Source organism: Channa argus, chromosome 13 (genome assembly GCF_033026475.1).
Source record: "Channa argus isolate prfri chromosome 13, Channa argus male v1.0, whole genome shotgun sequence".
Taxonomy (NCBI): domain Eukaryota; kingdom Metazoa; phylum Chordata; class Actinopteri; order Anabantiformes; family Channidae; genus Channa; species Channa argus.
In genome coordinates, this window is record NC_090209.1 from 13,660,814 (window position 1) to 13,688,443 (window position 27,630).

Genomic DNA, 27,630 nt, shown 5'->3' on the forward strand with positions numbered 1-27,630 from the left:
CTTGGAGTCCTAATTTCATCTTTAGCTGTGCTTCTTGATATGCAGTTCTTATGGGTCAATTTCAGTCTTCACTTAAAACTCTACAGAGGAAAGAAGACCTGGCTTGGAGATACATTTTGTATTGTCCCATAAGCTCAGGTGCAGACAGAATTTTTTTTTCTTTTTTTTTTTTTTTTAAGAATGAAGTGGGGTAGGCTAACCCAGGCAGGAAAGATCTCGTTTTCTGTGTAGTGGCTTTGCAGGAAACCAAACCATTCACCCAGTCATGTACTCCCATCCTGAATGGGGGAGTAAAATGCTAAGAGCCAGAAGGACGAAGGAGAGTGCAGGAGGATGGGGACACCAAAATAAAAACTAATAATAATGACTTTATTTCCATCTCCAACACTACAGACATTTGCTTCCTTCCTTTCCCTTTCATGCCAGATGGAAATCTCTTCTCTTGTAAGACTTTGGGTGAGTGTAGATATGAAAGTGTTTGTTGCTTCTTTTGATTGAGTCATCCCCTGTATTTGTCATGAAGGCTGATATCTGATCTGATCTATGTTGCTCGGGCCAGACCTGCGCTTGCCCCAATGTTTATCATAAGGACAGGAAGATGCAGGTTTGCCTTGCCACCCCTCCCTACAACATCCTGGGATCTTCTGGAAACATCCCAAACAAGGATGTCTTTCCATGGTCACTGTGGAGCTCAGTGACCTAAGCTTCATCACAATGCAAAAGCAGAGTTTAAAAGCTATTTCCACCAGGCATGCTATACATGAGACATGTATAGGTGCTATTTGGATAAGAATTTTGATAAGAAATTCTCTGTGACGTTAAGGTGTATATAGTGATTTACTCTTGAAGCATCTTTAGCATGTAATCACAGCAGACCATCAAGATATGCAATGACAAAACTGTAAACATCCAGAAAGCGCTGAGTGGCTCTTTGTGAGTGGGCTAAAAATTCTTTGAAACAAAGTCACTGTGAAGAAACTGGCCGTGATGCATTGAGTCCTTAAGTGTTCCAGGAAGCTAGAGATAGAATGGTGACACACTTCAACCTTTAATCCGTCATTAATTTAAGCTTCCGTGTGTGATTACAGATGTCATACTGCTGAAACACAATCATTATTTTTCTTTTCTGCTCCCTCTTTGACATTATCTGACATATTTTATGACTCCTGCTATTGTTCTGAAATGGATAAAAATAATATGTTCATGTGGCCAACGGGTGTTTCCAGTGGAGAGGTCTTGGGTGCACTGGGTTCAGGGGGGGTCAGGCTGGCTCCCCAAACACAGGAAGGCAGCACTGTAAGTCACAGTCAGGGGTGTCAAGGCTGGATGCTTGAGCTCAATCTTGGACCCTCACCTTCAACTCTGTCTATTAATAACACAATCACAGTGTCATTGACTCATCCAGTGTGATGGATGGGATGAGCAAATGATAGTAAGAGTTGTGTTAAGATGACAGAAGCAAAATTTGTTTTTTTAGCTGTAAACATCCTCTACGTGCTTTACATAAACTTAAACTATAATAAAAGTTGCCAAAATCATGTATTTATACCTAATACCTATCTGTATGGAGGGGGTGGGGGGTCATTGTGTTAACATTAACTAGGCTAATCATATGTCCTTTGTAAGGTTGAATTGGAGGCGTGTGCTGTCGCGGTGGGAGCGCGCAGAGGAAGGGAGGGCAATCTTGTCCGGACGCTAATAAGATCCAATGGCTGGTGCAAGGTGGCCAGGAGCGCTGAAACGCGACAGAAGACGGTGGATGAAGGAGAGAAGGAAAAAAAAATCACCACAGAGGCATTTCTGGGCGGATAAAACGGATGAGAGCGCCACATGAGCGGCTATGAGAGTTGCCGGGATTCAGGGAGCCGTCAGTCTTTAGGTGTGCGTCACTTTGTGTGTCTCGGCCGGGGAACTGCGTGGAGAGAGAAGCGGTAAGTGAACAGAAAACACAAAAAACACCTGCGCCAAAACAGGTACCTCCGAGGGACGTATGAAGATGACTTTCAGTACACAAGAGACGTAGAAGCAGTCCATACTTGATGAGCCATTGTGGACAGAAAACTTCAAGAGCTTTTGTCGAATCTTACTTTGACTAATTGATGCCAAACTTCCGAAACTTTAGATTTCAGCCAGTCAGATCATTAGGCTCCAGCTTTTGATCAGAACAATAATCAAATAGTAAACTCAAAAGTTAGAACATCTGTCTTTATACTTTTCCTCTTCTTGTCAGTACGTCTGCCTTTTACAACATCTAGTACGTTTCATGATTAAAATGATCAACTTTAATACTCCATGATTTGGAATGGACCAAGATTTGACCCTCATTCACATGATATCACACCTGGAACTGAGGTATCACTGTAGGTACTGTGAGCCACGACTCCTGGGAGCCCCAACCCTCCCCAATGAAGCAGTCCTGGTGGGCCCGCTTGGCACAGCTCGGCCTGCTTGTTGCCTGGACCTGTATGTGGCTGGTCCAGGGATGTGGACCGGGCCCTGGGTATGGCATCCGCTCAAGGCCTAGGAAACTCACAGCCATGCACTACAAGCAATTCTTTCCCAACTTCTCAGAGAACAACCTTGGGGCCAGTGGGAGAGCAGAGGGCAAGATCACACGCAACTCTGAGCGCTTCAATGAACTTGTGTGCAACTACAACCCAGACATTGTCTTCAAAGATGAGGAAAATACCAACGCAGACCGCTTCATGACTAAGGTGAGGCTGGTGTGTTACTGTTGTCTCACATTTTAAGGATTTGTTCAATATTATGGTTTGCTGGATAACTCGTTCTCAGTGATACCTGCTGATTCTTGTATGGTAAGTACAAATAAAGGGCAAATGGCACAGTCAGCCAGAAGCATGTTGACTTAAGAATGCTCTTTATGTTTCTCCCGATTCTTTTCTGGACAATCCTTCTCCTGGATGGTTGACTCCATTGACACAAAGAGAGAGACAACAGTTTACAGCTCATACTCTGCGAGTGCAGTATGGCACCTTTTTTAAATTAAATAATAAAACCTCATTCATTGTTTGCCGTACCCTACACTACCTGCCTTTGCTGGGCTCTTAACAGAAAAACAAATGTTCAACACAGTGTGTACGTTTTAACCAAACTTCCCCTCCCTTTTCTTGAGATAAGAAGATCAGGATGTAATTCAACACTACTCCTTAAGAGAGGGAGAGTGTTCTCCTTCAGGAACACTTCCTTTTAATCTTTAACCAAAGTCTTTGTTATTGGAAATACAACTATTCCTATGGCAGGTTCTCAGGGCACCTAACAGACGAAATATCAGGGCATGGCACTTGAATTCCTGATGGTTTACAGGGTGTACAGGCCAAATTCTAAACACTTAAAATAGGCAATTGGTGGCTTAGAGGATTTAAAATCTGGGCAGGAATATGAACAACAATGGACCACACATTTTGAATGTCACACACATGTAGTTAGAATTGTTGACACTCAGATGTCGTCTGTTTTGGATGCTGTGGCTTTCCGTGATTGTTTAGGATATGAATCTGTGTTTCTTCCCCTCCCTGAGTGATTGTATGTGATGGAAATCAATGGTTGTATATTTGTGCCCTTTTAATGCCCAGTTTGAGTGTGTGTACGTGTGCATGTGCCCCTCTTTTGCCCAGATGTGAAAGACGCTCTTTGTGCGTCATTTCAGGACTCGGAGAGGTCGCCTATACAAAATTCCCGCCTGCTGAAGTAATGGCACCGTCGGAAAAGCCACTATTGTAGTTCTGATAATGAAACGCCTCTCTTCAACGAGAAAAATGTACCCAGTTTGTTTTCTGTCTCTCTCGCTTTCTCACTCTTGCTGTCACATTACCAAGTCCATGCCCATACATTCTTCCCCTATGCCCTCTTCTTTTTAGTCCCAACCTCAACTTGTTGCTTGCTGCTTTTTTCTCACCCAACTTTTTCTCTCTGCATCTCGTACTCCGATCACCATCTCTCACTTTCTATCCCAGTCAGCTGCAAGATGAACCTTATTCAATTAATTAGCAGCTGCAAGACCTGTTACATCACAAGAAATCAGTGAACGTGCTTTCTGGAGATGATGATGAGTGTATCACCATAGATGCAGACGTCATCATTTTGCAGCCTGATATTTTGTGACAATGCTGACTAAGTTTGTTTAACATTACAGCTCACAGGGGTGTCAAGAGTCGCTGTGTTCATTTCTGATCAAATGTCTGAGGGGTGAAAGTGAGAAACTCATGCCTCAAAGAATCTGGAAAAGCAGAGAATGGCCTTGATTATTCTGTCACCCTGTTGAAAAGGCCAAGGAATGTGCCAAACTGGCTACAGTAGCTTTGTTCTTATACTCTGATTGTTTGAGCAAGGTTGAGATGGCCTTTAGCAGAGTAAAGGAGGAATTGTGTGATGATGCCAACAGACAAACATTCATAACCTGGGAGGCAGTGCTAAAACACTAGGACAGTTTTCTTCTGAGTTGCACTGAAGTCTATCTGTACACTAAGGTGTACAATACAGCCACATACTGTAGATACCGCTGGGTTTCTCGGCTGTGTCCTTCCCCCAGTTAATTAATGATTAAAAATGTTTGTCCCTTCTACAGGACCGGAGTAGACTGTAGACATACCCTATACTGTGCATGTGGCGTGCTGCAGACAGAGAATAAAATTGTATGGTATTGTATTGTATTCGAATGTATGATTGTCTTAAAATTAACCTGACAATTAATCATTTAATATACTCCTTTTTATCAGGCTCTTAAGCAAAATATATACCAAAAAATTTATAAATGAGAAATAGTTGCAGTTTAATGCACATTTCACTCATTTAGTATTGTTTCCCCTGAAAACAAACCTACTGTCCTAAAGTTCCCTCCTTTTCCAGGCTACAACAGTGCATAAAAATAGACCAATTAATGCATTAATATCAAAATGATTCCTAATAAAGTACTGAATGCACATTCATATAAAGGATTTTATATTTCTGAGGATGTTCTCAATGTGTTGCTAAAGTGTTTTCACATAACCAGGATGGGTTTTCTGAGTTCTGTCTTAATTTGCCTGTTAATCTTTCCAAATGTTCTGCTTCTGCTTCTACCAAAGGTTCTGCTTTCAGCAACTTCAAAAAACATAATTCATAGCCAAGTTTTTGGTGCATTCAAATACTAACATTTTCCCAAATATAATACCTAATTCTTATTAAGCTTATTGTATCTTGAATATTCCAACGTTCTTTGTATGTACGAGAAAGAGGGAGAAGATTATTGTCACAATGTGGATATTTTATCAACCTGGAACCAGTTGTTGGATCAATACAAATATGGTTTTCTATAGACTAATGGTCTATTACAGCCTACGTCGATAGTTTGAGGCCTATAGCAATATATTAGCCAACATTCTTAATAAAAAAAAAAAAAAAGATCAATGGCTTGCGGGTTGTCCCTTTAAGAGTCGCCACAGCGGAATTTGTTCCGCACGTTGATTGGGCATGAGTTTTTATGCCGGATGCCCTTCCTGCTGCAACCTTCTCATTTAATCCGGGCTCAGGACTGGCACCAGGCTGGCCCTTGGTGGCTGGGTGTGGCCAAACCTAGTGGGATGGGATTCAATCCTGTGGCCTTCGACATCCCAACCCAATGCTCTGCCCATTGAGCCACCAGACCTCCATTAGCCGACATTCTTAATGTTGCCTAAAACACAAAAGTACAAATTCTCTAAATTTCCAAATTTTCCTAAATTTGATTTAAAACTGTGGACAATGTACGTATTAGTGCATGGTGTATTGTTCGCCTCTGGCCACTGCTGTTTAATAGGTGTATAAACATATCTTTGACATTTCTTTACTGCAATTTCTTGTAATTTGAGGCTGACATATGAGCTAAAACTAATAGATATGTGATGAGATCCTCTATATCGATAGAGAGAGAGAGAGATGTTCAAAACCTCTTCCTTCTGTCTAATTCTTTTCTAGCGATGCAAGGACTGTCTAAACAGGTTGGCTATTGCAGTGATGAACCAGTGGCCAGGGGTACACCTACGAGTGACAGAGGCCTGGGATGAGGATGGACACCATCCCACCGGGTCTTTGCATTATGAAGGCCGGGCTGTGGATATAACCACTGATGACAGAGAAACCGAGAAGTATGGTCTCCTTGCCCAGCTGGCTGTGGAGGCCGGCTTTGACTGGGTCTACTATGAGTCCAAATATCACATCCACTGCTCAGTAAAAGCTGGTAAGTTTAAAAAATGAGGCGGATGAAATCACTGTAGGGTGTATCCGGGTATTTAAGACAAAGAGGGAAACCGTGTTTTGATCAATGTGCTCTCTAAAATTATTGAAAATGTTGAGTAAGAGGTGGTACTGTACCTTTTTGTAGTACTGTATTTGGGCAACCAGTGTTCTCTGTGAAGCCCAAAAGTGAAGCAACCTACCAAATGACAAAAATATGTAGTTCCTTCACTAGTTTTAAAGCCAAGTTTCAGCATTACCACTGACTTGCATTTTATTGGTTGATCTCTGTGAGCTAATATCTTGGCTTCTGATTATTTTATATCATGTCTTGTTTTGCTCTTTCAGTCTGTCTGGTGTTGTATTACCTATTAACTGCTATTGTTCTGGGACTTTGATTATATTAAATTGGTATTGTTCTGTCGTTGTTGTTGTTGATGAGTAGCTTAAAATGCATCAAATAGGAACATTTTGTTTAATAGTGTACATGGTCCCCTACAAATATAAATGAAATGATAATATTCATGTATGTATGTCTGTATGTATTCCTGCAGATCATTCTGTTGCAGTGGAAAAGGGTGGCTGCTTCCCAGGCTGGGCCCGGGTGACTATACCTGGAGGGGGACAGAAGAGCCTATCTTCACTGGCTCCTGGGGACAGAGTCATGGCCCTGTCTGAGACAGGCCAAGTCGTGTTTAGTCAAGTCCTCTTGTTTTTGCACAGAGACCACGAAAGTTGGTCTACCTTTTTAAGTCTGGCGACAGAAGATGGCCATAGATTGGCCCTTACTCCACAACACTTGGTTTTTTTAGCCACCCATTGTAGACTCGACTACAGTGAGTATAAGGCTCAGTTTGCTAGCAGAGCCAAACCAGGAGACTGTATACTCATTCATACAGCAGAGGGTCCTGTACGTCCATCTCGAATTATCTCAGTTTCAGTAGAGGAGAGTGTGGGAGTATATGCACCCCTGACAAAAGATGGAACTCTGTTTGTTAATGGTGTGCTGGCATCCAGCTATGCACTGGTGGAGGACCACAGACTTGCACACTGGGCATTTGGACCTGTGCGACTTCTCCTTTCATTTAACCAGCTACTTTGGGGTGAGGAGACAAAAGAACCGCATACCACTAACAGTGAAACAGCTTGCACTAAGACTTCGTTTTATTGTAGCACTTTGGCCACAAAGGACAAAGCAAGTGTTTATGTGAATAATGGTGTTTTGAGAAAACAAGACAATTTGAGTGAGCCTCTGAGGATGAAAATTGAAGATAACCAGTTTCTGCAAAGACAGACATCCAAGGTGCATTGGTATGCTAGATTACTGTACAGTTTTGGGTGCATCTTTTTAGATTCCAACACATTTCGAGGTTAAAAGCTTACAGCAATAGATTTAATAATGTACCGAAAATTTGATACATTTACACTTTCTGTACTTCTCTTGTCAATAAATTAAAGCACTCGGATAGCCTGCTTGCTTTTTCTTTAGTATTGTTTGGATTATTATCTATCAATGTAATGTAAATGCTAATACATGATTTTATATGAAATTAAGTAACTCAGATTAAACAAGTTAGTGTAAAATGTATAATAGCATAAATGAATGTATCATAGTTTATTTGTACATCATGTTATTACTTTTAGGTATTTCAATTGTATATGTAAAATAGATATTATTCTAATGGTAATGTAAATGAATTGTCCCACAATAGAATCTTTATTTTTGTACTTTCTGATTTATAATATATTTCACTTTATTATTATAATTACACTACATGCATTGTATGGCCTAACTTGTCTTCATGTTATAAAACAAATTAAAATGGCAATTGATTAAGCCACACTTTTGATTTTTCTTCACAAAAGGAGTGAATTTTAAGGTGATTTAAGTTATGCTTATAAGTGCTGCTTTGCCAGGGAAAAGGCAATGCCAAAGAAAATTCCCAGTGCTTGTAGTTGAGCATTACATCTGTTACTGTTACTGGTTAATGAAAAGCCCAGACATACTTTGTATTCCTTGCACTGTGCCACAACCTTGACTTCATGTTACAGACCTTATGAAATGGTTTTACAGAATTTTAGAGGATATTTTTTTTTTAGTAGTCTCTGACCAATTTGGTTTACAAGAACTAAAGGTATATGTAAGCAGAGTAGTATACTATCCACTGTCTATTTTGTTACATCCCAGATAGGATCCATACTTTAACTAGACTGTACTACTAATTCTCACATGTGAGTCGCCAGTTACCATTATACTTTATTTCACATATAACATCTCTCCAAAGACGCATAATAAGACATTGACCTATATTCGGGATAGTAGGGTTATACACCCCCTTGTGGAGGAAATATGTTTGATTTTTCTTTTGAAATATAATTTACTTTTCATCTTCTGCATGTAGTTTAACATATTAAGTTTAATCTGTAAAACTTATTATCTGTATAAATCTAGATATTTATTAGTATTTTTTATAGAATTTGTTTTTACAGCATGGACAGCGCAATATAGACAATTTAAACAGAGCAATCCACAATATAGCTGTCCATTTAAAACTGGTTTGATACAAGGAAAACAGACTACAAAAAGACAAAACTGCATCCCTATAAAATTCCCCTCAGTATTCTTTAAGGTGTAGCAGACTGTAGCAACTGTAGCAGACTGTAGGATCCAACCTGCATGTATTCTCTTCCCCCAGTTTATGTTGTGATGTAAACATCTGTGGAGGTATTCCAGGGGATTATCCTTGAGATTCAAGAGGCAGATGGGAAAGCACCCGCTCCACTGACTGGCCAATAGGAGCAGGCTGGTGCCCTAATACCACCCTCTATTTACATCTATTGGCCAATCAGTCACTGTCCTCCAACCAGTCTCTGCCCCCCGAAATCTAATCCAATCTGGCTAAAGCTGAATGGGGAGTTGAATAATCCTGTCAGGGGGACCAGTAATAACCTATTTTCAGACTGAAAACCTGCAAACCCCACATTAAAGAACTGAGAAGTTAACATATTACCTGACCACAAATTTCTGTCCCTTCAGGGTTTAACAATAGCAAAAAATGTTTTTAAATGACAATATTGAATAAGACTTCATAAACGGAAATTGTACACCATTGGGAATTTGTCAATGCTTTGAATGCCAAAATTTTTTCATTTCTTGTTTGTTGTTATTATCAGGGTGTCTCAGCTGTAGCTTGTTATTTCACAAGCAAAACATTAATGTGGAAGACAACTCTTTATTTGGTCTCATGGAGTTTTCCCAAGTGCACTCACCCTGTTGGTAGGAAAACATTTTTCTTTTCTGTTGTCAAAACTGAGGTTCACATGTGCTTTACCACAAAAATTTCACAGTGCAGAGTGAACTGCAGATCATCCCCCTACAGCAGGTGCTTGCTTATTGCCTAGAGAAGAGCATGCAACATTTTGCTGATAAGATGTCATGCAGATGTTAAAATTATTAATCAATTAGCACTGCATTTAAAATATTTTTCCTTCTTCTCTTTACTCTTCTTTACAGTTACAGGCCTTGAGTAATGGCTTTTGTCAGATCCTGACCTATAACCATTCAGACTTTTGCTCTTGGGAACAAAAAAGACAACAGAAACTGATCTGTATTTCACACAAAACCTTTTATAAGCTGTAAGTTCATGGTATAATTCCATTGACAACCTTCACACTATATCCCACTAAAGTATAGCATGGATTCTTGCTCAGGACTTAAGAAGAAACCTGAAAAGAAAAATATGTAAAGAATAAAAGCTTTAAAAACATGCAGAAGCCCATCAGGAGGACTTTCTGTATGAGCACTAATGTGCCGTTCTACCAGTTTACTATTTTTTTTAAACATATCAGGCCTACAGTGTATCACTTTCTTGAACCTGTGTGATTTGCTCTAAGTGACAAGGCAACTAAAATAAAAAGAAGGCTCAACTCAATCCCACCCCCACAGGATCAGTGTCATGTTCAACCTCGGTCACCCTATAATTGCTCTGAGGATTATTTCAACCTGCACCACATTAACAAATAATTAATGGAAAATGAATAATAGATGCCAGAGTCTAAAAGTTATTACGTGCAGGCTAATTGCTGTTTGTAGGTATTACGTGCATTCCCATCTCGCTTTACAGACGTTTATAAAAGTGGCAGTTTTGGCATAGGCAGGTATGTCTGCAAAACAAACAAACAAACAAAAAAACAAAACAGCAACATTAGGTGGGCTACATTATGGACATTATCAATGAACCTGCTGAAAAACTAGTCACTCGCGTAAAGTTTATCTGGCCAATTCGAGTCATCAACGCTTGCTTTCCCCCATTTGTCTCGGTCCTTTCAACCAAATGCACAACGTTACGGAGGCAGAGGCGGAATGAGGAATTGACAAATACGATCAAGTCCTTTGTACACAATTGTGTTAATTATTCATTTGCACCAGAAAACACGAATCCAATCGATCGCAATTAGATCGCTGTCGATTATTGATTAAAATGTCACATGCAAATGCAGGAATGTCAAAGTAGCTTGGGTCTTATAATCCTAACAATCTAATGAAATGGCTTCCCTGGATCTGAAAATGTAATGACCCAATATATTATATCCACCATGTTTCAGTGCCCCGTGCTCTCCAGATTAGAATCTTGACCTGCGTGCCAAATCGTCGAGGTTGAAACAAAGTCATTCGTTGTTGAGCGCATGATCCGACACATTTTACTAGTATCTAGTAATAAAAACCCAACTTATACTTGTGCTTTGCATGAATTACATTTTGACGTAGATGCTGTTAGCTACTGCTGCTAGCAGCAGGTAGCCACTTGGCAAAACAACCCTGTGTAGACGCAACGTAGTTAAAAGTGAAGAGATGCTAGTGATCCACACAAGGGTACCCATGCAACGTTGAACTCATTTAGGTTGAATCATGTCTGAAATGGGCTAAAACATAAAGTAAAACTAATTTACTGACGTGCCAACAAAGTTTGAAGCTGCAATTTATGATGCCGTGTTTTGTGCAAACTTGAAGTAGCTTCAACGAACTCGCGAGCAAGATTCCAGCACAGAGCAGGAGATGCTAGCTAACGCTAGCGTATTAGCATTCAAGCTAAACGCAGGCAAGGGCAGCCACTTGGGTTCTGGAATCAGTGTAGAAAACTGGGGCCCATTGTTTCGGGACTGGTTGAAGGCTTGTCATTGTGTTTCGTTATTCCCCGGCCGTATACAAACGATGGACACTAAGCTCAAGTTGCTGGATAGCTAGCTAATCATAGCATTGTCAGTATAGCGTTAGTTGAAGAGTTAGCTAGCAGCGCAGCATAGCTTGCCTTCCGCCGACGTGCACTTCCCCCACTCTCCCTACAGCCGGCTAGCCGCAGCGTTAGTCCGGTACATAAAATGAAGCGACCATCAGCATTTTGGGAAGCTGTGTGGCTGTTTGGATTTTTCTGATGCATGAGGAGACTGTATTGTTTTTATAAGGTGAGCTCTTTTAATTATGGCCTCTTCGAACTTTCTGCAATAGACATACGTAAAGACACACCAACCCTGACCTTAGACCGGGTAACGATAGCGCTGCTGTTGGTAACATTTAGCTGTTAGCTTCGACGGGGATGGGGATGTCTACTTAGTGGTAAATTAGCAGTGATACCTGGATGCTAACTTTGAGTTGGGATCTATTCCACATTGGTTGTGTCTTAGACGTGGTACACAGAGTAGTAGGTTCACAGTTTTAAAAGTATATGTTTCTATGCTCGAGATTGGATGTATTTTTCACACTTTTATCTCTTCGGGATACTTTGCCGCGACGTCACCATCGGTAGTTGTTAGCTTTTCCATACCAGTCTGTTTCCAGCAATGTGGATAAGGCTATTTGCTGAGCACAACCAACCCTTTGAAGTCGATGTTTACATTGAGAAATAGTGCTTAGCGCTGCACTTATTTAACTATAAAAACACCAATAGCTTTTACCAACAGCTGCAGTTATTTGTTGCATTACAATACGCTATGCATTACAAAATTAAAACAAACACGTTTATCGAGAAAGTTAATTTGTAACGCTAGCACTTTAACGTTAACTTAGCTAGCCGGGATGTTAAGACCTTAACTTGGCCATCATGTCATCACTTTTGGACTGGACATTGACAACTTCATCTTTGATGCAGCTTTTTACTGTTCCAATTAACTGTAATATACAAATTTGTTTTAGCAAGAGTTGTAGTTGTCGTCAGTTATTTGTAGAAAATAGTACGTTTCCAGTGTTCCGCCTATGCACTACGTTTATTACGGACATGTAACGTTAACGTGACAGAGGAAAAAAAAAAAAACAATGTCCATTTGCTAGGTATTCATTCTGAATCCCGCAAATGGTCTCATTTGCTAAACTGCTTGTCAGTGCAGCGCTGCACAGCGTGTCCGTCGGATTAATGGTGCAGGTATGTTCTTTTTTTTTTTTTGTCTTGTCGCTGAAACATTCTAAGTACTATGGTACCTGGACTGGCATACAAAACACCCTTACAATTTTATGAAGATGCATTTATTATGCGTTCGTATTAGTTTTCTAATCATAATCATTTTCTGGTCTTTGTGATCCACTCTAGCGTTACTTATATGCGTTAAACACGCTAGAAAAGCGCTCCCGTCATTAGACGGGTCTGTTTCCAGCTGCCACAGTTAAAAGAAATAGGAAGCTTTTTCAAATCTGTGTGTTTATAACATTAGTTTATATTATGACTTGCTAAGTGTGATGGCACAATTAGTGTTGTGTAACTGGTGAAATAATGCGACGCTCGATCTTTGACTATATTTCACAGACTTTCCCTATCCCAATTGCCCGATTGAGTTGTTAGATCAGGCCTTAAAACATCGCATCATCCCACGTTTCTATTTTTTGGATATCATGTTAACAAATACTGGCGAGGCTGTTGTGCTACATCGAGGAATTAACTTTTCAAATCGAAGACTGGCGAAACTTTAAGTAAATGCTTTAATGATCTTTAAATATGATTACTATATTATTTCACATTAATAGCTATGTGTATTAAACATCGCGTGCTGGCCCAGTCCTGCATTGTTTGTTTACAGTAACGTTATTTTTTGGAACGGCGTCAATCTCATAGCGGAACTATGGTGCGGCTGACAAATGTTCTCCACGAAAGGAGCCCCGCTGGAACAGGAAGTTCTGCACACGGAAGTTGTGTTTTCTTTGTGTATCCCAATTTATGGTTGTTTTAGTTAGGAAAATATCGTTTTGTTTAATGACTCCCTGCTTTTTTACGGAGCAGTTTCAGCGGGTTGGATTATGCCTTGCTGGGTAAATATTACCTTTTATTGTTAAAGCGGTTTTGGATTGATATAAACACTCGCGCAATTTTCATGACTTTGCGAGAAAGCTCGATTGCACTACTGTAATCGTTGGTCAAATCAGCAATAGGAAAATAATGTAATGCTTTTTGTCAGTCTGTGTTATCGGGTGTGCATGTTGGAAGATGCATGTTATGGATTCAGTTTTATGACGTTTTTTTTAAATCGCTAGTGAACAAGTGCTTTTGTATGTTTGTAAGGATTTGTATACATGGTAGCTGGTCAGCTATTTCATGGGAGTCACTTAAACTTTTATTCAGGAATCTTTACTAATCCTAATATATCTCACCTAATGCTGCACAGTAATTAATGGCCTGCAGATTGCTTGCAAAGTTAAGAATTTCTCTATTAAACTGGATACATTGGAATGGATACACCAGAAACATTCACAGATCATGCTACTTATGTTTTAAATTGTAGATCTCTGACAAGGAGGTCAAAATCAGTATAAGGGGATGGATGAGCAGAAATCAAACTGCGACGAGAATGACTCTGAACCAACAGGTAATATGTTTTTGTCTGTCACATTCTCATTAGCTATAGATGTACACTATTTTCCACGGAAATTAATAGGTTTGAAAACACTATCAATCCCCTAAAGGAGACAGTGCCACATAAGTATCATCAAAATTAGAAACACAACTGAATAAATCTAGAATATTGGACAAAAAGAGAGATATGGTAGATAACTGAGTGTGAGAGTTTATAAGAGGCAACAGAGACACCTAAATGATAGGGCCCTTTAAGTTGAGCAATTGGCATAAATCAACGAATAATACAATGAGCGATATTGCTCTGGAGACTGGATGAGAACAGAAAGTCATTTCTTTTCTTTTTTTATGCTCTCCTCCAGTAGACTTAGTAACAGAATTTCTTAGACATGATGGCAAAACAGCATTGTGCTTTGAATGTTTTTATGTTTTTTGCTTTAAAATGAGTATACCTTTTTTTTCTTCTAGCTGATGACAACGCCCCTGCAAAGCAGATTGTCTCCTTGGAAGAAGAGTCTAAAGCCTTTTCTGCCTTGGAGGACATGTCTGGTGGTTCTGCAGCCTCTTCCAGCATACCTATGTAAGTCCTTCATTTAGATCATGAGGTGCTGTTGTGCAGATTTTAGTCAACTATAGTCCAAGAAACACTCTGTGTTGGGATCACCACAACCTGAATTGCTACCTACAACCATTTTGTTTTTGATTGCACAGAGAGGGTGCTCGAGCCTGTGCGCTTTGTAACTGTGTGGAGCGAAGCCTGCATGGACAGCGGGAACTGATACACTTTGGGCCGTTTCTTGAGCGGCCAGCTTTTAAGCCATCAGCTTCCCCACTGCCAAATCCCGGGAATGATGACCTGTCTTCCATTGGATTTTCCAACTCTCCCTGTTTGGCGGCACTTTTCGATGACTCAGGTTAAACTTAAAACATTCTGCTATCTTTTATTTTTGTACATGAAAGAGTCCTTTTACTAAAAAAACATTTTATAGGTTCTGGTCTCTAAAAGTACAGTGCCCACATCGTTAATTAATGTTTGGTTAGAAATTGTACTGATGTTGAGTTTTATAACAAACAGGCGGCTGTTGGGTTCATCACTGGTGTGCTGTGTGGTCAGAGACAGTGAAGCGCATGGAAAATGAGCAGCTAGAGAATGTTGATAAGGCCGTTATCTCAGGGACACAGCGCGTAAGTGAACTGTCCAGACTTGGGATTAATTGTATTTGGTAAATGTACGGGGATTATATTCCTCACACTTTTTTAAAATTTGTTTTTACAATTGATTTGTTTCAGCTTTGTGATTACTGCAAAAAGCTGGGTGCAACAATTCGATGCCATGCTGAAGGCTGCTCACGATTCTACCACTTCCCTTGCTCAGCGGCCAGTGGGTCCTTCCAGTCCATGAAACAGTTGGTTCTCCTTTGTCCACAGCACATAGACAAGGCAGAAGAGTTAGGTAAGAGAATGAGGCATCTTTGTCAAACTTTTGATGTAATTATTTAAGGCATGCTCAGTATAAGGCTAGTTCTGTGCACACATTACAAGAAGATGAGCAGCTGCCAATATAATCATACAGAAGTCAAGGTTAAAGCTGTAATTATTCTTCCTTGTCTCAGAGTTCCCAAAAGTTCGCTAGTGTGTTCCATACTGAGTTTGGTTTATTAACCGTTAAATTCATTTTTTTTTTTATTGATTTACCAAATCACAGTAAATCTGATCATTGCATCATAGCTCAATTATTTCTCCCCCTTTTTGTTTTTTTTACAGTGGGTGAAGACTCTTATTGTGCAGTGTGTGACTCTGCGGGGGAGCTCACAGACTTGCTTTTTTGTACGGGTTGTGGTCAGCATTATCATGCAGCCTGTCTGGAGATTAGTGCCACACCCATCCAGCGGGCAGGATGGCAGTGTCCAGAGTGCAAAGTGTGCCAGACTTGCAGGTTAGTCCACACCTGTAAACCATTGGACTTGACCCTATTCAAATGATTCAGATGTAATGCCTAACGTAGGTTTGCTCTTTGTTAAGAATAAAGTCTTGATTGTTCATTTTCTTAGACAACCAGGAGAAGACTCTAAAATGCTGGTGTGTGATGCCTGTGATAAGGGCTACCACACCTTCTGTCTCCAGCCAGCCATGGATTCTCTTCCATCTGACCCATGGAAATGCAGAGTAAGTCACATTTGTCATTCATCTCTGTACCAAAAAGGTCTTTCCTCACAAACTAGTTGTAAAAGCAAAGTTAGTTCAGATTGGGTTTTTATTTGTAAAGGGTGTTTGACAGATATATTTTCCTGTCTGCTTCTATGATAATTTGGTTTACATTTTAACCCCATTGTTAGAGGTGTCGTGTGTGTACGGAGTGTGGTGTCCGTGGACTCGTACTGTCAGGTTCAGCCCAGTGGTTTGACAACTATGCTGTGTGTGAGGGCTGCCAGCATCACCGCATCTCTACATGCGGCGTATGCAGCAAATCTGCTGGGCCATCTGTCACTCTGCAGTGCTGCACCATGTGCCACAGGTTTGTTTATTGTACATGCACAGCAGTGTTCATTCAGTTTAACTGTCATTTCTGGGCTTTTCGCTCCTATTGTCATAAACCTTTCCATCTTTTATCTTTTTGTCTAAGGTGGGTGCACAGTGAATGTGCTTTACGGGGCCCAGAGCTTCCAGAATCCAAGTGCATTTGCCTGCTTTGCAAGGAAGATCAAGGGCCTGCTGTCAGTCAACTACATGCAACAGAGACCCAAACCAGAGAGGCAGCTAAGGAAAGTGAAGGGCATGTGAATTTGGTGGAAATGACAATCCAAACGGATGCAGATGTGGTGACAGAAGCACAGAAAGATTTGTCAGAGTTGGCACAAGGTCAGAGAGGCACATCTCTGTTGGGACAGGCTGAAGATGTGATTGCCAAAGAGACCCATGTGGACTTAGGTAAGTGAGAAACAACATAAGACAAAGCTTGCCTGATATAACAAGAAAAAAAATTTGGACTAGTTATGTAAGTATTTGTCTTGTTTATGTCTTTTCTGTATATATATATATAAATGTATATATGCTGATGTAAGCAACACTTGACTTTAGGGGTTGATGCTGCTGTTGTTGAGACAACAGATGCTGTGGAGAAAACTGTGGAGGAGGAGCTGCTCACTTCTAAGTCGCATGCTGCTCAACTTGACTATACAGGTAAACTAAGGGTTCCTGTAGACATGCAGGGAATGAACATGAAACAGTACTTTTAGTGTTTTTGTTTATAAATCTTTCTTTAGTAATGGCACACCATCATACAAAAAATAATGTCCACACATTCCTTAATCTCATGTAGAATGTGCAACAACAGAACAGGAGACCTCTTGTCTGTCTGCTGATGAAGAGAGAACAGAAGAGGCAGTAATCCATGTGACCCAAGTCAATCCTTTCCAGGACCCCAAAGCAGAGAAACAGTCTAACAATCCTGAATCAACACTGGCGTCACAGGTCCCTGAAAGCAAGAAGGTTGAGAAGCAAGAGGCCAGTCTCCCAGTGGAACAGAAACTATTGCAAGAGTTAATAAATAATGGCTCTGATGGCATGCCTATCCCAGAGGCGTTCAGTAAGAGTCCACCAGCTTCTCCTACCTCTGTGAACAAAGCAGCGCATTTGCCTGTGGTTGATCAGCAGGAACAAAGTCCATGCCAGGATCCCCAGTCTCCTCTTTCTGAATCAGTAGATACACGAGAGTCTCTCGCTGTTGTGGACATGGAGGGTAGTTTACTACCTCATTCTGATGAGGAGGAGGAGGAGGAGGACGACGACGACGATGAGCAAATGAAAGGAGAGGGACATGATGAGGACATAAAACAGGAGCTGCAGGAGCATGAAGTTAAGCCGGAACTGCTGCTGGATGAGATGTCCAACATGAGTCATGGAGATGAGAGCAGTAGTGGCTTTCTTGGATCCCCAGGAGAACCTGACCCTCAGCTCTCCATTGAACTTGGCTTTCTACCTGCTAGACGCTCGCATACAGATAACCTGCTCACTGAGACTGATGATTCACTTCCTTTTGAACCCCTCAGAAGTGACAGAGAGAAGGTCAAACGTAGAGGATCTCCCGGCCGCTCAAGAGTCAAACAGGTGTGATCAGTATTTAATGAGTAATTATAGTTACCTGCTGCCATTTCCCCATTCCTCTTGTTTTAGTTTTTAATCATTGTCACATTTTATCAAAACAATTTTGCATTAAGTTTTTTTGTTTTTTTTTTTCCTGTTTTTGCAGGGGAGAAGCAATAGTTTTCCTGGGAAGCGAAGACCTCGTGGGGGCGGTGGAGGGAGAGGGCGTGGTGGGAGGTCACGCCTCAAAGCCATGGCCTCATGCATTGATGCCTTTTTGGTGAGCTATACTTTATATACAACATTTCATTTTCTTCACTTAATGTAAGTGTTCATAATGATTGTTTTCATAATTTCTTTATTCCCGTGCCCACAGCTAAGCATGACATCAGACACTGGACTAAGTAAGGAGGAAGACGAGGAGGAAGATGACACCATGCAAAACACAGTGGTTCTTTTCTCAAACACTGATAAATTTGTCCTGCTCCAGGTACAGCTATTGCACTATGTGCTCAAGAACCACAGTTATCACAATGCACTGGATATAAACTTTTACATGTTTTATTTGTCCTTCTCACTTTTTTACCTTTGTTCTAGGATATGTGTGTAGTGTGTGGGAGTTTTGGAAAGGGCGTTGAGGGGCAGTTGTTGGCTTGTGCTCAGTGTGCCCAGTGTTACCATCCTTACTGCGTGAACAGCAAAGTAAACACATTTTTATTCCTTTTGGGTTGTTTGTTTGTTTTAATTACTTGATTTAATATATCTCAATTTCTAAAACAATTTATCTTTTTGTTTTTTAAGATCACCAAGACGATGCTCCGTAAAGGCTGGCGCTGTTTGGAATGTATTGTGTGTGAGGTGTGTGGAAAGGCTTCGGACCCTTCCCGACTGCTGCTGTGTGATGACTGTGATGTCAGCTATCACACTTACTGTTTGGACCCCCCCTTGCACACTGTACCGAAGGGTGGTTGGAAGTGCAAATGGTAAAAAAAACTTAAACTCTAAGAGCACAATGCTTCGTTCAGCATTGCAGCTTTGAATGGGGTCAAATGGAAATGAATACATGTGAATTTGCATATTATGTAAAACACCCATGCTTCAGCCCAGCGTTAGCAATTCAGAGGCCCATTCCTCTGTATATTGCTTATGTAGCAGAGTAATGGTAAAAGACAAACAGAGAAGCTGTTACACAACTCAAATTGTCATCTGTACATTTTTTTTTTAAATCTTGTATGCATTTGTTACACAGTGCTTCACTATCTCTGTGCAGGTGTGTGTGCTGTGTGCAGTGTGGCTCCAATTCTCCAGGGTTCCACTGTGAGTGGCAGAACAACTACACCCACTGTGGCCCCTGTGCCAGTCTTGTCACCTGTCCAGTTTGCAGAGAGAACTTCATGGAGGAGGAGCTGCTGCTGCAGTGTCAGTACTGTGATCGGTGGGTGCTGCTCTTCAGAACTACACACATGTAGCACACACTGAAACCAAAGTATTTATGAGGCCACAACTAATGAAGACAAGCAGGGAATGGAGTATTAATGGAGTAAAAATCATGTCATAAACTATCCCATATTCTTATGTATTACAGTGTGCCTTTTTTTTTTTTTTAAATAAAAAGTTTGTCTGTATTTCTGTGGGTCTATGCAGATGGGTCCATGCTGTTTGTGAGAGTCTGTATACAGAGGATGAGGTAGAACAAGCTTCTGATGAAGGCTTTGCATGCACATCCTGCACCCCATATGTTCCAAAACGTGTGGGTAAGTCTGTGACAAAGATTTTAAACTGAGGACATGATAATACACAGCATCTTAGTGTATGTACTGATAATGTGGTTTTCTTTTGCTTTCTCTACCTGCTTTTTTGCCTTTGTTCACAGTAGTAGAGTCTGCTATTATGGCTTCAATAAAGATCAAAGAGCCAGGTTAGAGGAATTTGGATTATTCATGTAAATTATCATATTCACATTTTGCAGGGTTGTCTTTTAGTTTTATTATTGCTCATAAGTCGTGTTTGTAATTGTTACTTTACAGAACCCCAGTTCTACCGGTTGGAGGGTGTGTGGTTGACAGAGTCAGGAATGTCCCTGCTTCGTGGTATCTCCATGTCACCACTGCACAAGCGACGCCAGCGTCGCTCCCGACTTGGCACTCTGTGTTCTGAAGGAGGTCCTGATGGAATCGATTTGAGAGAGGTTGAAGGAGAAGCGGAGGATGGAAAAGGTTGACACATTTTTCGCTCATCCATTTGTATGTGAACAATTTGCAGGGATGTTTAGGGCTTTTAAAATCACAGCTTTTTTTATCTTGCGTATTTAGGCTGTGGGGAGCCCATGGAATGTGAATCTAAGATGGAAAACCCTGGGAGCCCTGAAAGAGAAGTTGGTGCAGAAGGAGGCACTGACGGCATGGGGGACTGCGACGGTCTCAAGGGGGGACTCGAGGAGACGGATGATGGCAAAAAAAGAAAGCGGAAACCTTACAGGCCTGGTAAGCTAGCCACAATTTAAAATAAACTTTAAAATATCCACGTAGATGTCTTCAGTGTCCTCAAAATTATAATAAATATTGTCTATATAAATTGCATCAGGAATTGGTGGCTTCATGGTGCGACAAAGGAAGTGTCACACACGAATGAAAAAAGAATTTTTTGCCCAGCTTGCTGGAGAGACTACATTGGATGGACAACCAATAGAGAGAACCATAGAGGAAGGTTAGTGACAAAGTAGTCTATTGAATTTCATTTGACCTACCATTAAAAATGCTACAATAAACACCTTCATTTCATATTTCTGATCTTATAAAGTTGTATTAACAAAATGGTCTGGGGATTGAGTTGCCATGGGAAATGCTTGACATGTCAAACTATTAAACATACGTTTTTTTTCTTTATGGTCTGTCAATCACAAGCCTGCTATCATGCAAACTTTAGCTTTGTAAGTTTATTCATCCATTTGATTAAGGTTGGTCTGTTGATCTCAATAGATGAGTTGCCAACATAAAGTGATCCTCAATAAATGCAAACCCATTAATACTTTTTTTGACAGTGTTTGTCTGAAACATGATAAATTTGGTCTGAATTCCCTCTTATCAGTTTTCTATTTTTAGTGGCAGTGAGCCAATATTGTATTTGAGAAAATAGAATTTTATGGTTATATCTCTAGGTCCCCACCCTGACACAGATAACATAATGGATCCTAAACCAGCAGAGGGTGAAGAACAGGCCAAGAAACGTCGAGGCCGAAAAAAGAGCAAACTTGAGGACATGTTTCCAGCTTATCTCCAAGTTAGTAATTTCCCAATGCCCTCACTTTTAGAAGTTTTAAAATATGTATTGTATTGTATTTTACATTTTTATTTATTTTTATTTTTATATTTGTTACTTACTATAGGAGGCTTTCTTTGGGAAGACACTAATAGACTTAAGTAAGAAAGCTGTGATGACTCCCCCAGGGCAAAGGCCAGGCACATGCCTTGTCCGACCTACATTACCAGCATTGTCAGGGGTCAAAACTAATACCCCAGAGAGTAAGAACATGATCTTGACCTGTAACTCTGTAAATTATTTGTAATACTGATTGTGGAAGAAGGTCAGTACATAATGTGCTACTTTGTACTTCTCTCCCTAGCTGAGGCCCAGGAGCATGTGGTAGAAGATAATTTTCCTGTGAAGCAAGAGTGGGGCGAAGTCCCCCAGGCTCAGGGAGAAGGTGCAGGTAAGTGTTTATATGGACACTGATGCTACAGGTTTATTGTTAAGGCCTTCAGAGAATTACAAGGTGGTATTTACCTTTTTTTATTTTTATTTATTTATTTTTTAAAGGAGTTTCTGCGCCATCCTCATTGCTGAAGGACCAGGGGTCATCTGATCCACATGATTCTGGTGCAGAGAAACGGGAAGGTATTCCCCTCAGAAAATATGTTGTATAGTCTGTATGGTAAACCAACATAGTGAAAGAATTAGTGACTGATGGTTAAATATTGTTGTCTTTGTGTAAAAGGTCTTCCACAAGGGGTGGACAGTCAGGACTCTGAGCAATTCTTCAGGAAGGTTCTGGGAGTGTCAGAAGGCTCCTCTTTGGGGGACATGAAGCCCATCTTGGAGGGCAGTAAGGGAGAACTCAATCGTAGTGCTCTACCACAAAGAGCTCTCCTCTCAGGTTGAACAAAAGAAACAAATTTAAACCTTTTTCATGTTGAAAACATTCGCTGTGTGTTTCATGACTTTGTAAGAAATGAGTATAGAAGTAAAGCTTTAAGTCTGGCTTTAAAAACCTCTTGCAGGGTCCCTGCCCTCGGCTGGAATGATGGATGCTTTTCCTGGGCTCTCTCATTCACCTTTCTTTGACATGCGGTAGGCCCAGTACTTAATTATGTGTTTGTTTTATATTATTATATTTAGGGTGTCTATAATATGTCTTTACAGTTCTAACATAATTCTGCAGCATTACGTGCTGTAAACCAGCATGCATAATTTAGTTTATTCGTTTTTGATTTTGAATAGGCCATTATCCCTGATGTTGACACATGTAAGCCCTTTATTTGATATATCAAACCATTTCCATGTCGAACAGGGACCGAGGAGGGCTGTTCAGTCCAGATGGGGGTGAGGAGAGCCCCTGGGCAACTCCTTCTACCCCAGCAACCCCCTCCTCCCCACCAACCCCGACTGAGGCAGAGGGTGATGGGCTGTCCTACAACCAACGCAGTCTTCAGCGGTGGGAAAAAGATGAAGAGCTAGGAGAGCTTTCAACCATCTCCCCTGTCCTTTATGCAAACACCAACTTTCCCACTCTCAAACAAGACTATCCAGGTAAGTGTAGAACAATTACTAAGCCAATATGTACAACCTATTTTTGACCCAAAGGTTATATGTTAGTATGTTTGGATCACTTTTACAATGTCAAATATTTCCGCTGTCACAGACTGGGCTAGTCGCTGTAAGCAAATCATGAAGATCTGGAGGAAAGTGTCTGCTGCTGACAAAGTTCCATATCTGGTAAGTGGTGTTTTTTTTTAAATTTATTTATTTATTTATTTATTTTTATTATCTTTTAAACATAAAACACCTATTTTCTACAGCTCTTTCTTTAATACAAGTTTAAAACAATGTCAATTGCACTATGTGGTTCTTTTATTGTATTTTATATTTTTATATCTACTAATTTACTTTCCTGTAGCAAAAGGCCAAAGATAACCGAGCAGCTCAAAGAATCAACAAGGCCCAGAAGGTAATTAGAGTATCTTTTTCACTGTCAAGATGAATAAAGGAGTTGATGTCTTTCATTGGACTTGCAGTGCAGATAGTTTATGTTTTTTCTGTGCCGCCTTTTTCTCACAGCAGGCAGAGAGTCAGGTGTGCAGGCCACTAAAGACAGATACGGGGCGTATAAAGGGAGACCGACCCAGTTTACACCTCCAAATTCCTCTGCCCTCAGGCTCTACATCAATTTCTTCGCAGCCCAGCTCTGCAGAAAGCCCATTTCCCTTTCCTCCAGATTCAGGATCATCATCTGTTTTTTTCTCAGATGGACCTGTTAAGACCCCAGGGTCAGCTGAAATTCGAACAGATCCCTTGACCAAGCTTCCGCCTCAGTCACCTCATTCTCACTCCCACCAAACCACACCCTTCTCCCATGCTGGGGCCAGTCCCTTACAGGTCTCTTCCTCAGGTTATTTTGCTTCTGGCCCACAGGGTCCACCTCAGGGACGGCCAGCCAGTCTTGGCCCATCTGACATGCAACCAGGAACTCCTGGAACCCCCAGACGGGCTCAGCAGGTTGACCCCTACTTCAGATCACAGCTGCAGCAGCAACAGGGTCATCTACCACAATTACAGCAAGGCTCTCAGGAGTCCTTGGGACATCCAAAAAGTCCCCATTCAAGAGGTGCTGGGCTTAGGGAGTCACCCATTTTCTCATCACCCCACAATATACCATATGGAGACACTTTCAGAACACAGCATGGGACGGGACGGCCAGAATATGGTTTATCCCAATCACCGTCTGCAGTAGCTTCCTCACCTGCAAGCACAGGGCAACACAGGGCTGATATGAGTGCACCTTCTCCACGCTCCTCTGGAACTGGGAAACCTGATTCGTCCAATGACTCACCTGCTGGGATGCTAGAGTCTGGGGATGGTTTATTTAAGGCACCTATGACACCGAGAATGCACCAAGGGGAAGGTGGGGCACTTCATCCTGGGGCTTCCCCTAGCCACCCCTCTGAAGGCTACAGGCAGTCTCCTTCCCACTCATTCCCTGACCCCCATAGTCAGCCACCACTAACTTCCAGACCGCAGTCAGGTGATAATTTTCCTCTTGCACCCCAGAGACACCCTGTAGCTCAACAGGAACTATGCCCTAGAGTGCCCTCCAGCCCACAGTCCCAGGGCAGCTCTCAGTCTCCTCACACTCCTGGTGGACTCTCCAATGATGCCTACTCTGTCCAGTCCCCTGCTACCCCTCGTTTCCAATCCCCAGACCCTTGTTCTCAGCCACCTTCAAGGCCACAATCTAGAGACCCCTTTGCTACTATCCACAAACCCACTCGTCCACCGTCTGTTGTCTCAGAGGGAACTACAAATTACAAAAGCTCTCCTCATCCTAACCAGCCAGTTCCAACCCATCCCAACAACATTTCCATGGGCGATCCACTCTCTGGTAAATTGTCAGCAGCTCCCAATTTCAGTCATAGTCCCAGCAGAAGCTTCCAGATAACCCAGCAGCAGAGCCAGATAATGCAGGGTCAGCTTCAGCAACCACAACCACAAAGTCAGCAGACTATGGGGACAGACAGCTTCAGCTCCAGGGTGCCACCTCCTTCTGGATCACAAGACCTACCTGCTGCACACCCTCCAGACACACCACATCAGCCATCTTTGTCAGGCAATCTAGAAATGTCTGACATGTCAACAGTACAGGATCCCACATTAGTAGGCCTTAGCCCCTCTGAGCTGGAAAAGCACAGACAGGTATCAAAATATTAGCTAATATACAATAATTCTGCGCAGCTCTCAGTTGTTTTGTTGATTAATGTTTCTTGTGGTTTGCAGCGACAGAGACTGAGAGAATTCTTAATAAGACAACAAATGCAAAAAAATTCCATTAAGCAAGAGAAGGAGGCTGCTGCTGCTGCAGCAGCTGCCGCAGCAGCTGCTACTAGTGGCAATGTGTCCCCTGGCTGGTCTGGAGGAGAAATTGGGGCCTTTCAACAAGACAAGGCTCACAGAGCACCACCGCCTTATCCACAGGTGCCTAGCTTGAACAGTATGCCATCAAAATTAAAGATGTTACATCTTGTAAACAGTGTGATTTAGCAGATTTGTGTGACCTGGGTACAATCAGGAGAAGACTGTTACATTTACTGTTTTTGCTGGTATTTCTTTTAGGATCGTGCCGCTGCTCCTACTGCTGGAGTTCAGACGGGGAAGATTCCCGTGGCTGTTGGAGGCTTAGAGGACAAGCTCATTCGCCCACCACATACAGGAAACCCTGCAATCGCGGATCCTAGTGCGCTAAGGTTGGCACTTTGTTGAAGTAATGTAGAAATTGTTATGAACCTTTACCCACTGTTAAAATAATGGTAAAGTAGCAGTCCATAGCACTCTAAATTAGTAATAGCCCTTGTATGTTTGGAGTCCTTTAATGCAGTAAATGCTATTTAAATGTATTTCCTATGTGTATTTTTGCCTTTCAGGCCCCCAGGGCACACTGGACCTACAGGCATGCTTGTCCGTCCACCATTCTCTCCTCAGTGGCAGGGCCAGTCTCCAGTTTCAAGAAGATTTCCCCAGCCTGGGTTGGAGCCAATAGGTATAAGGCACAATCTCAACCCTGCTGTCAACATCCAGGGTATGGAGACCATAGGTAACACTCATACCATGATAACAGGACATGGAGGAGAGACAGTGGGTCCAGGACCTCCACCCCAGTTCATTGAATTGCGACACAACTCCCAAAGGCTACCACTACGACCCCAATTCATGCCCCGAGGACCCCAGCCTAGACCACGTATTTATATCCCACAGCAAGAGATTGCATCACCTTATGTTCAGCAACACCACATAACTCAACCTGGTGGCCTTCAAACAGAACTGTCTGGTGGACTGTCAGTTTTACTACCTCAGCAGTCCACAGGGCGAGGGCAACAACAGCCCGACTTGCAATCTCAGGCAGCTACTTCTATTACCAACACTCCTACTACTGAGCAGCATCAGCTTCCACACTCAAGCCTGGTTACAGAGCCCCAGACTACAACTGTAGGAAACACTGAGGAATTACCAGAGCCGGATCTTGAGGGTCTTGGAGATGCCCCTGGTGATGGTGGTGTAGAAGATGAGGATGATTTAGCCCTAGACCTGGACCCTGACAAAGGAGATGATGAATTAGGCAACCTTGACAATCTTGAAACTAATGATCCACATCTAGATGACTTACTTAACAGTGATGAGTTTGATCTGCTAGCTTACACTGACCCTGAACTTGACCAAGGAGACCCTAAAGATGTATTCTCCGATCAACTCCGGTTGGTGGAGGCTGAAAGTGAGACACCTTCATCTTCTGGGTCAGTGCTGGTTAAAGTGGAAGAGAAAAACAAAATGCAATCAGGGCAGACACCTCTCACAACAGCCACTTCCAGTGCAGGGAGGTCTGACACCCACTTGCCACTTTCTGCGGAAATTGCTGATATATCCAAAGTCAAAGTAGAAGACAGAGGTCTAACCCCTCAGCTTCAGCCAGGACACAAAGTTGTGAAAGATGAGATGGGAGAGGCGGTCTCTATGCTACTAGGTGGGACCACATCATCAGCCAAACCTATACAAACAGAAAAACAATCTGCTTCATTAAGTTCTGTACGATTAGGAGGTCTTCCATTCCCCCTGCCAGGCCAACCTGATTCATTGCCTTTTCCTCCAGCTGCTCCACATGCAGAAATTGGTGATGACCCACTGGGGTTGCCTGATGTAGGGGAACATCATTCTCCTGCTGTAGATTTGGCAAAGGTAGAGAGCTCTCTAGATGGTGAATTGCCTCTTCTCATACAGGATCTGCTGGAGCATGAGAAGAAGGAACTTCAGAAGCAGCAACAGCTCGGTTCAATTCAACAGGCAGGGATGGCACCTCATTTTGCTGGCCTCTCAAGTCAACAGCCAACTCCACAGACACCTGGGCAAATAATGTTGCCACACCACCATCGTCCATCACATCAGATGTTGATGTCTCAGGCAAGAACTCTGCACGTTTTGCAATCGCAGCCGCAAAGACTTATGACAGCTGGAATGGATCATCAACCCCACATGAACATAACCCAACAGCAAGCCATGATGAGGCTAGGGCAGCCAGGGATCCATACAAATCTCAACCAACAGCAACAGCAGCAGCAGCAACAACAGCAGCAGCAGCAACAACAACAACAGCAACAGCAACAGCAGCCGCAACAATTAGTTAAACAATCACCCCTGGCCAATACTTTTTTTCCAGACAAAGGTAAGGACCATAACCAAATCA

The 27,630-nt window shown here is 41.9% G+C and overlaps 2 protein-coding genes across 7 annotated transcripts in view; both read left to right on the plus strand.

Annotated features, from left to right (window-relative positions):
* The first annotated feature begins 1,669 nt into the window (after positions 1-1,669).
* dhh (desert hedgehog signaling molecule) lies at positions 1,670-8,046 on the plus strand. The gene is made up of 3 exons (XM_067527500.1): positions 1,670-2,714; positions 5,953-6,214; positions 6,765-8,046. The coding sequence occupies exons 1-3, from the start codon at positions 2,406-2,408 to the stop codon at positions 7,583-7,585; spliced, it is 1,392 nt and encodes a 463-aa protein (XP_067383601.1). The 5' UTR covers positions 1,670-2,405; the 3' UTR covers positions 7,586-8,046.
* Positions 8,047-11,135: 3,089 nt separating this feature from the next.
* The window catches only part of kmt2d (lysine (K)-specific methyltransferase 2D), a 30,745-nt gene continuing 14,250 nt past the window's right edge, over positions 11,136-27,630 (plus strand). The window contains exons 1-35 of one of the 6 annotated variants that reach the window (XR_010916371.1): positions 11,136-11,673; positions 13,975-14,058; positions 14,514-14,625; positions 14,757-14,959; positions 15,121-15,230; positions 15,336-15,498; positions 15,810-15,981; positions 16,097-16,211; positions 16,382-16,560; positions 16,669-16,973; positions 17,124-17,225; positions 17,365-18,152; positions 18,295-18,408; positions 18,505-18,618; positions 18,726-18,830; positions 18,930-19,111; positions 19,399-19,563; positions 19,773-19,882; positions 20,002-20,046; positions 20,156-20,344; positions 20,441-20,611; positions 20,712-20,834; positions 21,286-21,407; positions 21,514-21,649; positions 21,751-21,837; positions 21,945-22,022; positions 22,123-22,281; positions 22,406-22,475; positions 22,696-22,934; positions 23,047-23,120; positions 23,302-23,352; positions 23,463-25,094; positions 25,176-25,373; positions 25,512-25,642; positions 25,820-27,609. Coding sequence is in view for 5 of the 6 variants with exons in the window: in XM_067527210.1 (XP_067383311.1) it covers positions 14,010-14,058; positions 14,514-14,625; positions 14,757-14,959; positions 15,121-15,230; positions 15,336-15,498; positions 15,810-15,981; positions 16,097-16,211; positions 16,382-16,560; positions 16,669-16,973; positions 17,124-17,225; positions 17,365-18,152; positions 18,295-18,408; positions 18,505-18,618; positions 18,726-18,830; positions 18,930-19,111; positions 19,399-19,563; positions 19,773-19,882; positions 20,002-20,046; positions 20,156-20,344; positions 20,441-20,611; positions 20,712-20,834; positions 21,286-21,407; positions 21,514-21,649; positions 21,751-21,837; positions 21,945-22,022; positions 22,123-22,281; positions 22,406-22,475; positions 22,696-22,934; positions 23,047-23,120; positions 23,302-23,352; positions 23,463-25,094; positions 25,176-25,373; positions 25,512-25,642; positions 25,820-27,609 (8,383 nt within the window). In the remaining variant the exon portion in view is untranslated. Of the gene's footprint in view, positions 11,674-12,560; positions 12,627-13,351; positions 13,505-13,974; positions 14,059-14,513; positions 14,626-14,756; positions 14,960-15,120; positions 15,231-15,335; positions 15,499-15,809; positions 15,982-16,096; positions 16,212-16,381; positions 16,561-16,668; positions 16,974-17,123; positions 17,226-17,364; positions 18,153-18,294; positions 18,409-18,504; positions 18,619-18,725; positions 18,831-18,929; positions 19,112-19,398; positions 19,564-19,772; positions 19,883-20,001; positions 20,047-20,155; positions 20,345-20,440; positions 20,612-20,711; positions 20,835-21,285; positions 21,408-21,513; positions 21,650-21,750; positions 21,838-21,944; positions 22,023-22,122; positions 22,282-22,405; positions 22,476-22,695; positions 22,935-23,046; positions 23,121-23,301; positions 23,353-23,462; positions 25,095-25,175; positions 25,374-25,511; positions 25,643-25,819; positions 27,610-27,630 lie in introns of those variants that run through there. The other 5 variants (XM_067527214.1, XM_067527210.1, XM_067527213.1 and 2 more) reach the window with 5 other exon arrangements.